A 13,169-nucleotide genomic window follows, 5' to 3' on the forward strand; every position below is an offset into this window, starting at 1 on the left:
TTCCACGGGACGAGTTTTGGTTGAATTTTCATTCCACCTCAACCCCCTGGAACGACTCGTTCCACATCCGTGGAACACAAAATTATAACCTCTCCGTCTCCTTCTTCTTCCTCCTTGTTTCCATCCGAGGGCATCTTTGCTCCCGCTCCGTTCCGTTCCGTTCTGTCCCGTCCCGTCCCATTCCGTTCCGTCCCGTCCCGTCATCATACCAAACGATACCATAGGGAACAACTGCAGGAAAGATTTAGATATACGCAACGACTTGCCACAGTCATTCTATTTGGACGTTAGCGAATAGTATTACACAATGACACGCACGGTAATTGGAAAAAAAAAAAACGCAACAACTCGATTATGAGTTGTCAACTGTGATGGGTTAGGACTCAGAATTGACCATTGTGAATTCTTAACATTGACAAAAATTAAACGGTGATATAAATATGCATAATTATTTTCCTTGTTTGAGCTATATATCATTTCGCAAAATACTTGGCTTTTGTACAAATTAAAGTTTTATATTTGTTTGAATTATTTGTATAATTTTAGGAAGATGTTATTGATACTCTAAGTGTATTTTCATTTTTAAACGTAGAAAATTTGAAATGTAAAATAATTATTTTAGAGTGCCAATACAATACACTTTTGACATGAATTAGTTGACTTGTATGTACAAGTGAACCAAACCTTAATAAAAACGCATTGTTTGGTCTCTCTACTTCATTGAATAACAAGGCATCTTGGTGATTTCATAATATTTTTAAGGGAATTTTAACAAAAAACTTTCGGTATTGTTCATTTTAACGAAAACCCATATTTTTACACTAAAAAGTCAATCATAGTACTATTCACTTTACCCTTTATTTTGTCCTTATCGTTAAAACTCAAAATTTTCAAACCATTTTCATTAGTTTTTCTTATATTTAAAGCCATTTTGGACATATAAAGTGAGGACAAGGATTATATATAGATCATAACATATAATCAAAATAGTCCCTGTCCTTTGATTTGGATATCTTATTTGTCAACATATACTTTGTTTTGTTCTCTCATATATATTTTTCTATTTAGCTTGTGTTTTAATTTTCCTCACACAAATTGGTGTATCTAATATAAGTTATATATGTTGGTTGTTGGTTGATAGCATGGGGGAATCTAATTGTGTCAAATAAAAACAAGTCAATGAAACATATAGGTTGCAGGTTCGTTTGGATATGCTTTTACAATAACTGAAAACGCTTTTAGAGAAAATATTTTTGGATTCCAAAAGCACTTAAAGTGCTTTCTGCAAGAAATACAAGTTATGTGCTTCTTTCAGGAAGCACTTTAAGTACTTTTTCAAGATTTACTTGCATCTTTACTAAAGATTGATTCTAAAAATATTTTCACTAAAAACACTTTCAATTATTTTAAAATCACATCCAAACAAATTCTTCATCTCCTACAATTTAACGGGCTTAATTTTGATCAAGTTGGTGATACAAAGCATATGTTGGCTAAGTACGGTTTTTATATAAATTAAGGCCAATTGGACAAGCAATCGACCAGCTAAGATGAGCTTATCTAGCTAGGGAGGTGAACAACCCAAAGCTCCATATATGACACCGTCTTTATAGCTAGTTCACAGAGAGAGAGAGAGAGAGAGAGAGAGCTCTAGCTCTTCAATGGTACAAAGGACTGTCCTCAAGGTTGATATACATTGCCAAAAATGCCAGAGGAAGCTTCTCAAGGCGGTGTCTGTCCTAGAAGGTAACATCATCATGTCCCCTCTTGAAACTTGTTTCCTTAAATTTCCTTGGCATAGATTAGTTATGCTTGTTTATCACTTGTTAGTCATTCAAAAGAAGATTAATCACGATGTATAGTATGAACGTATGTAAGTATATGATATATGATATTGTCAGCAATCCATGGGTGCATAAGCAACTGCTAATCATTGATTGATAAAGGCTTCCCACAACTTATCCTCATATCAATCAATAATTAAAAATCTCTCATGCATGTGTGGACGACTAGACTGAACTAGAACTCTAGAGTAGATCATTAAGCATTTAAACCTCAAAACCAAAAGTGTACAGTACTATTTGTCATATTAATCATCTCTGATCATTTCAGGTGTGGATAAACTTGAAGTTGATGCAGCCAAGGGAACTTTGACGGTAACAGGCGACTGTGATCCCTATGAAATAATTGTTCGAACTAGAAAAGCATGCAAATATGCCGAAGTAGTGAGTATCGGGCCTCCTCCTAAACCTCCAGAAAAGAAGCCCGAACAGACGAAACCTAAAGAGAAAGACCGGAAGCCCTGTCCCATGCCCTATTATTGCCCTGAGCCATGTCAAAGGTGGGGCATTGTGAGGGTGGATCCCTGTTATGACCACAACCCTTCCTGCTCTATCATGTGAAAAAGTCAAATAGTCAACCCATGGTCAATTTGTCAAGTTCAATAATTTTGTATCGTGGTGGTTGTATGATCAATTTGTTAGTTTGGATTAGGGTTTGTTAAGCTCTCATTCGAGTGTTGATTGGCTGTAGATTTTTAATTGTTGATGCATGTGGTTTTTAATATGATTTACATGCATCTATGTTAAACATTATCATTTTTCATGATGACTGACCTAATCATACTCTAAAAGTCATGTGATTTCAATTCGCAGACAAGAATAAAATTGAAGCTTGTAAAAATTAGAGTGATTATGTTGATGCCATTTTTCTTCTTCACACGCACACCTTTTTTTTTTATCTCTCGTTGATTCTATTTTGTTGGAATGCTTGGATGGACTTGTTGATTGTTGCATAATACCTTCACATAGACGTTTGTAAATAAGCAAGAACTAGACCTCAAACATCTAAAAGAAAATGCGGGTCCTAGGTTAAAATTTCGTTGTTCTTTCAACCGCTCGTATTGCTTTGATTTTCTCTTGGGAGTGCTGCCAATAGCCATGGAAATGATTGAAGATGATGTTGGAATGAAAGAATCGACACTGAGAGCTTGAGGTGCATGTTTAGCAAATAAGAGTGCATATACTTTCGTTGGTGTTGGTTAGGCTTGAGTTTAGAAGATGGTTTGCAAGAGATTTTGGTGGCGATGAGGTTTTTGCTGTGGTGTGATTGGAATTTCTAAGAGTAAGAATGGAAATTAAGCATGATGCTGGCTTTGTGTCCGATGTAACGAATCTTGTTACATAAAATTTGCTTACTTCTAGCCTTTTATTTTGTTTGATGATTCCTTTAAATAAAGGATTGTAATTTTCACACATTCTTAACTACTTTTCCCACATCCCTTTATATTTTTTAATGCTTAATTGGTATCTTACTATTTAATCTTTCATATATACCCCTTCTTATTTAATCTTTCATTAATTACCATAAAAAAGTAGTAGGAATGGTATATATGGAAGATTAAATAGTAGGATACCAATTAAGTATTGGAAAATAGAGAGGGATGTGGGAAAAGTAGTTAAGAGTGTGTGAAAATCACAATCCTAAATAAATATGTTCTATGTTTTCTGTTAGTGTTGTTGAAAGCAGAACTAGTAATTAGAATATGAAGCCGTAACAAGGTAGTCATACTATACAATCTCAACAGGAACTTCAAAAGTTTTATTACAAATTTAGTCTTCTTAACATTACCCAATTCATAAAAACATAATAACAAATTTAATCTCCGTGGTATTACCCGATTTGTAAAAAAAACATAATAATTTCAGGTTGGTGACGTGGCTCCTAAATCCAAACTTCATCTGAAATTCCAGATGTACCAACCACCGCGGAACGCGCGACATTTTGGCTCAGTCGTTTCTTCCAGAAACCGTGTCTGTGAGCTCCGATCAAGTAAGACTGAGTTCCCACTCGGTCATCCTCAACCCAGTTCCATAACTCGGACACTTCGAAATGCCGGCCAATAAAATCCCCCGGGTTTTCTGTTTCGGAACCGCCGATACGAAGCTCGACGAGCTCCGATTCCTCGCCGAGTCGGTCCGATCCCATCTCGATTCTTTCTCCGCAGCTTCCTCACTCAAGGTATATCCTTCTCTTTCTTTCTAGTTTTTGATAATCCGATTCGGATTCGCAATGTCGATACCGAAACTACAGGTCAAAGTCTCGGTGTGGACGTATCGGCGAGTCGGACCGAGACCGATACAAATCCAACCGATTTCGAATTCGTTTCGATAAAGGAGATTCTCTGTCACTATTCTGAAGCAGCAGCCGATCAGCTTCCGGTGGACAGAGGCGAAGCCGTAGCTGTAATGAGCAAAGCGCTCGAGAACTTCCTAACCAAAGACCAAAAGGACGGCGTTTTAGGCGGAGCTGTTGGTCTCGGAGGCAGCGAAGGCACGGCACTGATATCCTCCGCCCTAAGATCTCTCCAATCGGAGTGCCGAAACTGATCGTATTGACCGTCGCAAGCGGGCGGACGGATCACTATGTAGGGGCTTCGGACCTGGTGTTTTACCCATCGATAGTTGATGTGTGCGGCATTAATAGCTGAGCAGGGCCCTATTGAGCAATGCTGCTGCTGCGTTTTGTGGGATGGTGGCTGTGGCGGGGTGGAGAAATCAACGGTGGGGCTGACCATGTTCGGGGTGACGACTCGGTGTGTGAATGGGGTGAAAGAGAGATTGGAGAAAGAAGGGTATGGAACATTGGTTTTTCATGCCACTGGGGTTGGAGGGAGAGACATGGAGTCTCTGGTTAGAGATGGGTTCATAAAGGTAAGGTCTTTTTGTTGGAAATATATTCATTTGTATGTTTTGGTATGTTAAATTTGAAAATTTGAAAATTTGTTTGAGTAGAATTACTGGAATGGACATATAAAAATGTGAACTTAGTAAAGCTTTTGTTAAAGAGAACAGTTTACAGAACGAGGGAAGTTTTGATTTTTTGATTGTTGAAGCTCGAGATATGCCTTGTTTCGCTTAGTTTTAATGTAAATTCTTGAAAAGATGTAGGTATTTTAGAACTCATTGCGAAGCCTAGCCCACTCTTACTTATTAATATATATAATTTCATTTCATTTAACTGTCGACAGGTACATGCATTGTTTGGTTCCCGTCGCAGTTTGCTGTGTGCCAAATTCAAACCCTTATGTAATTTCATTTCATTTAACTTTAGTATTGAGTTGGTCTTTTTGCGTAATTTTTGTTTCTTCGGAACGTTTCCTTGTTGTTTTACTTAGGGTGTTTTGGATATCACAACAACAGAGGTTGGAGACAATGTGGTTTGGGGTGTCATGGCTTGCGATGCTTCCCACTTTGATGCCATCATAGAGAAAAGGATTCCTTTAGTACTAAGGGTTGGAGCTTTGGATATGGTAAACTTTGGAGCTAAGGATACCATACCATCCAATTTCAACACAGAAAGATTCATGAACTTAACAAGTAGGTAATCTCTGATTAGTCTCTAAACATAATATAACTCTAAAAGGATTGTCTGTGTGCGGATAACTCGGAAAAATACTCATCATTTTTCAGGTTTCACTCATGAGAACCACTGTAGTCGAGAAAAAGAAATTTGCTGGCTTTATAGCAGATAAGTTGAACAAATCATCATCAAAGGTTGTTGTTTGCCTACCACAAAAGGGTATCTCTGCTTTGGATGTACCAGGGCTGCCTTTTGATGATCCAGAGGCCACTGCTTCTCTAACTACGAACTACAGAGGCTGATCCAAACAAATGAAGATCGGAAGGTACAATTATTTCCCATTGAATGGTGCCTTTTTTAGTTTCTTTGGTTTCATGTGCGGACCAACATTACTATTGAAAATAGTGCATTTTTAATAGGTAATGGTGTTCCCTCGTCATAAAAATGACCCTGAGTTTGTAAATGCATTGGTGGACTCGTTTTTAAAGATTAGTACAAAGAGTTATATTCAGTGTGCTCCGAAAGTTTCTACTCCTGAATCGAATCAACAAGTTCATGAAAGTTCTGTTTCCAAGATATACTTGTCAAGCTCTGAGACTGTTCCACGTAACCTGAGCGACTTCCCAATGCAAGACCAGGTTATAGTTTGAACTGCATTCATTTTCTTTGTGACATTACATATCATTGGGATGTTTAAGTAAATTCAGAAACGTATTGATATCCCCCAGAGTGTATGTGTTGTATTATATGGTTTCAGGTACATAGACATACTAAATCCCTATTATGTTGATTCCACAACAGAAATGCAATTACGTTGGATGGTTTAGGGAAGGGATGATAGTATGTAGTGATTGAAAATTACAGCAACTTTGCTCGATGAATAGATTAGAGCTGCAGATTTTGTTTTATGTCATCATTGGAGTTGGATCTAACCAGTAACCTGTTACTTCTGTGACAGAAACTTTGCAAGGAACTAGAGTGGTATTGCAGCAACTCAAAGATCAAATAAACAGAGGAATTCCAATTATAGGGGCAGGTGCAGGGACAAGCATGTCTGCAAAGTTTGAAGAAGCTGGTGGTGTTGATCTGATGGTGGTTTACAATTCAGGGCGCTTTTGCATGGCAGGAAGAGGTTCATTGGCAGGCTTATTACCTTTTGCTGATGCAAATGCTGTAGTACTTGACGTGGCCAATGAAGTTTTGCCAGTAAGTTTCAACCCTTTCGTAATCCGTATGCTGGAAGATCGTTTTAGTATAATCCGAAATAGTCAAGTATTCAAATTCTTAGTTAGGCAGTGAAACTAAAATGTAATACTGAAGGTGTGACAAGTCAATTTAGTAATGCAATACCTTACCCGTTCGGGCCATTCCTATGTCTCTTTCAAAATCACTCTTTGCTGATGTGGAGCTGATGATGATGATAGGTGGTGAAGAAGGTAACTGTTCTTGCTGGGGTATGTGGCACCGATCCTTTTGGCCGTATGGATTTCTTCCTAAGGCAGGTGGGGTCGATTGGATTCTCTGGTGTCCAAAATTTTCCAACAGTTGGACTGTATGATGATAATTTTAGACAAAATCTTGAAGAAACTGGAATGGGATACCGGTAGGTTTTAAACCGAGATTTTTAAATGATTAATATTATCATTATGCATTCTGCGCATATGAAATTTTCTTAATGTACTGATCAGATTGGAGGTTGAGATGATTGGAAAAGCACATAAGATGGGGCTCTTCACAACCCCATATGCTTTCAATCAAGATGAAGCTTTTAAAGTTCAGGTCCCTAAGAAACAGGGGGGTTCCTTTCGATCCAACGGCTACAAACAGGGGAGTCCCTTTTAAAGTTATAATAATTGTAGCCGTTGGATCGAAATTCAACTGCCCGTGTTTGTTGCTCAGCAGGATCCCGAGGGTTTGCCTTGGAGATGATCCAATTCCGTTTCTTAGTACCATTTGTAATATTATATGATCTGATCAATAGTAACATTGATGTGGCAAGATTTCGTACTTATTTTGCCAAATGACATGCTTACCGACGTCTTTTTTTTTTTTATATTATTTGTCACAGAAAAAGAAATGCTTCATTAACAGAGGAAACTAGCGGAACAAGCCGCAGTAGTGCGAGACTAAACCCACAAAATAGCAACAGTAGGTGCTACAAAACACAGGACCATCACAAATGAGACCCAAACATAATGCCCCAGTAAAACAGAAATCTTAGCCCTAAGACATAAGCATAATATTTTCTTGCATACAGGAGCAGCCTCCGCTGCCGGCGCTAACCATGGGGTAATCACTATCCACACAATTGGCAAGATGCCGGATTATTGAACCGTAACTTTTCAGGCATACCAGGTTCTACTCTCTTACAAGGCCTTCAAGGTAATGGGCAAACCACTTCTTAACCTTGGAATGTGACATCTTTTCCAGGCTAGGATCCCAATCATGAATTGTCCAGCTACACAATCAGGGGAAAGAGTTCATCAATATAAGATACCCACACTCCACAATGCGTAGGCAAATTTTACGTTTGCTCAAATGTGAGTCCCAAAACAAACGGCAATAAATTGCACATACACGCGTGGATGATTAGCCATAACATAGCTCTTACAAGATAAAAAGAATCAAATGATAGGCACTGCAAACTCTCACTCATCTGTATCTAATTACTACAGGGTGTAAACAGATCGTGATTGTCGCCTGGGCCATATTGATTCCTAAGCATGACCTTGGTCCTGACCCAAATGGTAAATAGCTATATGGCTTTGGCATTTCCCGGAGAAAACTGACACAAACGATCTGTAGTGCATCAGTCAGTGTCAATACCTTGATAGTAATGAAGAATGAAGTGTTCGTGGGTATGGGTTAGGCTAGTTGGCGGTGAAGGCGATCTTGCCCCGTTACAACCATGTTTAAATCCCTCTCTGTAGATTTGAGGGGTTGTTGACCCTGAAAACTACCTAGTCTATGTGGCATGCATGCCTAGTAATTAATGAGCTAACTATGTCATTCGATTGAATGCAGGGTGTGCCAACTCGTCAGCCGAGCTAGGGAGTAAAATGAATGTTGATGTGGCGTTGGGTGTGCTGCTGACTTCTTGATCTCGCAATTGCGGCCGAGGAAGGAACATGTCTCGGTCTTCGGGTTCTAGAGACAAGGCTACTAATTCTGCGAAGTTCAATATGAAATTCGGCTTTCAATGTGCCAAATGTAGTAACCTGATAACACCCCATTTCACCGAGTAGGCTAATAAGATGACCTCTTCCAACAAGGACTCAGAAATACTTGTTGACCGAGACTTGGATAAATAACCAGTCGGTCTCGAAGTAGTGCTGTTTATCCAAACTGCTAGTGCTATTTATCCAAACTGAAGATGTTGCCAGTTGCCCTTACAGTTCTATTTATTGTAAAGTGAGAGTTTGCGCAGGACAAGTGTGTGTTGATTTTGGAGAGGACCTAAAATGTTGCCAGCGGCTCTGTATTTATAGTGGCTGTATTCCTGTTAAGCCACACTGACTATTTTCAAATGTAAACTCCTTGGATGACGATCTGTTTTCCAACCAAAACTCCATTCCCCGAGTTGTATGCACAGATGCATCCATGCAAAAGAATTGAATTTCAATTACAATTCTTCCCCCATCCTATCCCTAAACAATTCTAACTCTTAAACCTGATAACCGTGAATAACTGCCCGAATGAATTGGATTTGGGTATGAAAATTCGGGTATATTTTGAATATGGGGAAAAATCGTGAATATTATTCGGTTATGGTTTTGGATATGGTTATAGGGGTCTCCAATCTGTATCCATCTCCGAATTCGAACTAAATAATATATAATATTATTAATATATATATATATATATATTCATTATTTACCGAATTCATTATCTTGAAAATACACAAGTTGTATTGTGTGAGTTACATTTTCCGGGAACTTCAAAAGTTTTAAATCAAAATCAATGAGAATCCAATGGTACTTATAGGAGACGTTAAAGATTAGTCAACATATAATCCACAAGATCCATTCATTGCTAGACATCAAATATTTAATAACGAAATTAATATTTACTAACTTATAATGCGTCAACTAAATGAATATATTTTTTGTATTGACGAAGATGGATATAACCGTTAACCAATAGAGAATTCGTTACTCGGTGGGTATAGTTATGGATAATACCAGACGGTTAATTTATAGTTATAAATATAATTAATTTTTTGTGGTTATAAAGATGAATAAAATATTTCTGTCACAAAACTAAACCGTTGTCATCTCCACCTATTATCTGGTTGCTCATCTCCTTTTCAACCAATGCATACATCTTTATCCTATGCATGCACGAAGCCACATAATATTTCATGACGAGGCCGCGTGCTTGGTGAGGCGTATTCCTTTCTTGAATGGGCCTCTAGGTTGATAACAAGGAGCCACGTGGGCTTGTCTCTGCCTCAAATGTTGCATGCATACCTATCTCCATGCAATCTTCATCAATTCAAATGGAAAATCACAAACCAACCCAATTCGAATGTAAATCCATCCAATCATCACGGGCTGCATGCTTCTCAAATCAGATATGATTAGTTCAATTCCTTATCCAAGCAAACTAGAATGACTTTGTAGACTTTCACAACTCTAGCAGCATGTTAATCCCATTTAGTCCATCGCGATCTCCCTAAACTCAAAAGATATTTCTCAAGATAATTACTCCGATTAAAACTAAAAGTAATATCAAGAAAAATCTCCTCAGTTTCGGAGTCATCCAACGGCTTCAATGCAACGGACCGATGGTTGAAAATCGGGTCCAAACAAAGATATAGAATTCCGTGTAAAAAAAGAGTTTAAAACGAATGGTTTGATCGGTCAAAGGATGATTTTACTTTGCGGTCCAAGTTAGTTTGGCTAGGAAACTTTTATTTATTAATTAGTTTTCTAGATTTGTTCGGACACCTAAATTAGTTAAAGAATTTAATTTCTGCACTATTTATATTTTAGCAGAGTCTTTTCTAGGTTCTCACGTGATATATTGGAGAACGCAACTTTTGGTGGGGAGCTCGGTTTTGGATGGAGATGACAATTCTAACCGTTAAACTTGATAATTATAAATAATTATCCGAATGGATTGAATTTGAGTATAAAAATTTGGATATATTTTGGGTATGGGGAAAAACCGTGAATATTATTCGGTTATGGTTTTGAATATGGTTATAGGGATCCCCAATCCATATCCATACTCGAATCCAAACCAAATAATATATAATATTATTATATGTATATATATATATGTATCTTCATTATTCATCGAATCCATTACCTTGAATAAAAATTGCATTGTGTTAGTTGCATTTTGTGGCAAAGTTCAAAAGTTTTGATATGAATCAAAATCTATGAGAATTTAATAGTATTTATGCGAGATATCAAAGATCAACCAACATTATCAATGTTTAGCTTTAATTTTTATGTTCCACAAGATCCATTAATTAAATCATTTTATACATCAAATATTTAATGACGAAATTAATATGTACTAAATTATCATGCGTCAATTGGGCGAATATATTTTTTGTATTAACGAAGATGGATATAACCGTTAACCGATGGGAAATCCATTATCCGGTGGGTATGATTATAGATAATACCCAATGGTTAATTTTCAGTTATGGATATGGTTAATTTTCGTGGTTATCGGGATGGATATAACATTTCTGTCCCCAAACCGATCTGTTGCCATCCCTATTTTTGGACGAATTTGCAAGTTAATCTGCGAGGGTGTTTTTCTTTACTTTGGTTTTAACAATATATATATATATATATTAATTATGAATATGCATAAATAATTTCGTTTGTTTGACTGAGTTCACAAACCTTAGCGTGAATATGTAGTTTCTTTTCAATTGCTTATGATGTTATGCATGCTTTCTTTGAATTGTTAATAACTATTTAAACTATTTATATGTCTTGATGATTGGTCACCATTAGGATATATAGATAAGTAATTTAATGCAATTTATGTTAGAATATCACGTTGAAATTGAGTAGGGTTTCTTGTGATTGATAATTTAATTTCACTTAAGATGAATATCATGCTTTTAAAGGTTGCATGGTTTTTAAAAAAGTTTTCACAAAACTTAATGAGTCTTGCACGTTCATATTTTTTATCTGAATATCATGGACAAGTTCCATGTTAGATATATATTATAACTTGAATATCATAAGTAAAATATGCATTAGAAAAACTTAACTTCAAAGCATGTATGTGTATCAACTCATAAGTAATTGATAGTACTATTTAGGATTGTTTATGGTGATGCTAAACCCTAGTGCCTTTTTACAATTGAATTTCCAAAACTATTTGCTTTTCTTGCTGCCAATTTCAATCATTGTCAGTTACTCTTATTTTTTGTTTTATTACTCAAATTCACAATTTCAAATCTTTTCTAAATTTTGTGTTAAATAGTTAAATAAGAATAGATTTTAAATAAAGCTATTCATATCAATTCTAGTGGAAATATTAAGCAAATATTAAGCAAGCATAGCTCTTTGAGTAATCACCATCGACCCTTTTCATGGTTTTGGTCATGCGTATGGCCATTATTAAGTTACTGATTCTACGCATCTTGGCAGGTTGCATATGGGTAGACAGCCACTAATGATTGTAGGCTTTTATATAGTATTTGTTTAGATCACATTGGTAGTAAAAAGACAGTATTAAGTTAATGTATACATGGTTAGGTTCAACACTCATACGTAAAAATGAATGAATGGATAAATATTAAGTAAGGCATATTTAGTTAGGTTGAAAATGGTGTAACCTTTCAATTTTTTTATGTATATTTTATTGAAGAAAGTTGTAGTACATAAATCTATCATCAGTGGTGGGTATAGAATTTGAATCTTGAGAGTTTTAGTGTGAAAGTACAAGTTTTTTTAGACATAAACATAATGCAAAGTGTGCAAAATAATTTCAATTTATTTGCTGAGGTATTTCGTCAAACACTTAGTGGGTTTGTTTTCATTAGCCAAACCATGTTGCACGCATGCAACAAATATCGACATATGTCAAGCAATTTCATGTGTGATATTGAGAGAATTTGTCGAATGTTGTGGACGCAACCTGTTAAGATATGCCTAGCACACATTACTTTAAACATTTGGTGGGCACAAAGACCTTCATACCAAACATTCGGAAGGTCCATAGAAGACCTTCACATGTATATTTTCGGATTCCAGATGATCCTGGGGCCACCTTAATCTCTATGTACATACGCCCATGTTTATCATGCACATATATCATATACGAATGATTGGTAATTTTCACTTGATTTGTGAAGACAAATTTAGATAGAATTCCAACATTTCTTGTGGCATCCTAAACTAAGAGATTCACATCTACAAAAAGACTAATGAAATAAAATACAAAACGAGGAAGGAAACATTAACCACAAAAGACCAAATGTTTGTGCAATAAATTAAACATTGGGGTTATGTGGAATAAGTCCAAACTTGTACTTATGCCAAGTAGAATATTTTCTTAAATGTTATAGCATCTTCAATCTGTAGCGACAAGGACCATATACTTCTATAAGAGTTCATCAAAGAATCTTTTGAAGAGTAGCAAATACTAAGCAACCATAGCGCTTTGAGTAATCAGGATTTAGAAACTGATAGGCAGCAACAAGCATGGAACTGCAGTTATTGTTCACCAATGGTTTTCTGGTATCACCATCGACCCTTTTCACGGCGTTGGCAATGTTTGCAGGAGTTTTGAGTTACTTGTATGGGCCATACTGGAGGGTGAGAAGGGTACCT

The 13,169-nt window shown here is 36.6% G+C and overlaps 1 protein-coding gene and 1 pseudogene across 1 annotated transcript; both read left to right on the plus strand.

The window, feature by feature from the left end:
* Positions 1–1,487: 1,487 nt before the first annotated feature.
* On the plus strand, positions 1,488–2,700 carry LOC103932830 (heavy metal-associated isoprenylated plant protein 12-like). Its single transcript, XM_009342481.2, has 2 exons — positions 1,488–1,746; positions 2,113–2,700. Exons 1-2 carry the CDS (start codon positions 1,662–1,664, stop codon positions 2,400–2,402), a joined length of 375 nt encoding a protein of 124 aa, XP_009340756.1. The 5' UTR covers positions 1,488–1,661; the 3' UTR covers positions 2,403–2,700.
* Positions 2,701–3,905: 1,205 nt separating this feature from the next.
* On the plus strand, positions 3,906–7,412 carry LOC103932828 (annotated as a pseudogene).
* The last annotated feature ends 5,757 nt before the right edge of the window (positions 7,413–13,169 follow it).

This window comes from the organism of the source record quoted next, unplaced genomic scaffold (assembly GCF_019419815.1).
Source record: "Pyrus x bretschneideri cultivar Hongxiangsu unplaced genomic scaffold, Pyrus_bretschneideri_v1 Contig8, whole genome shotgun sequence".
NCBI lineage: Eukaryota > Viridiplantae > Streptophyta > Magnoliopsida > Rosales > Rosaceae > Pyrus > Pyrus x bretschneideri.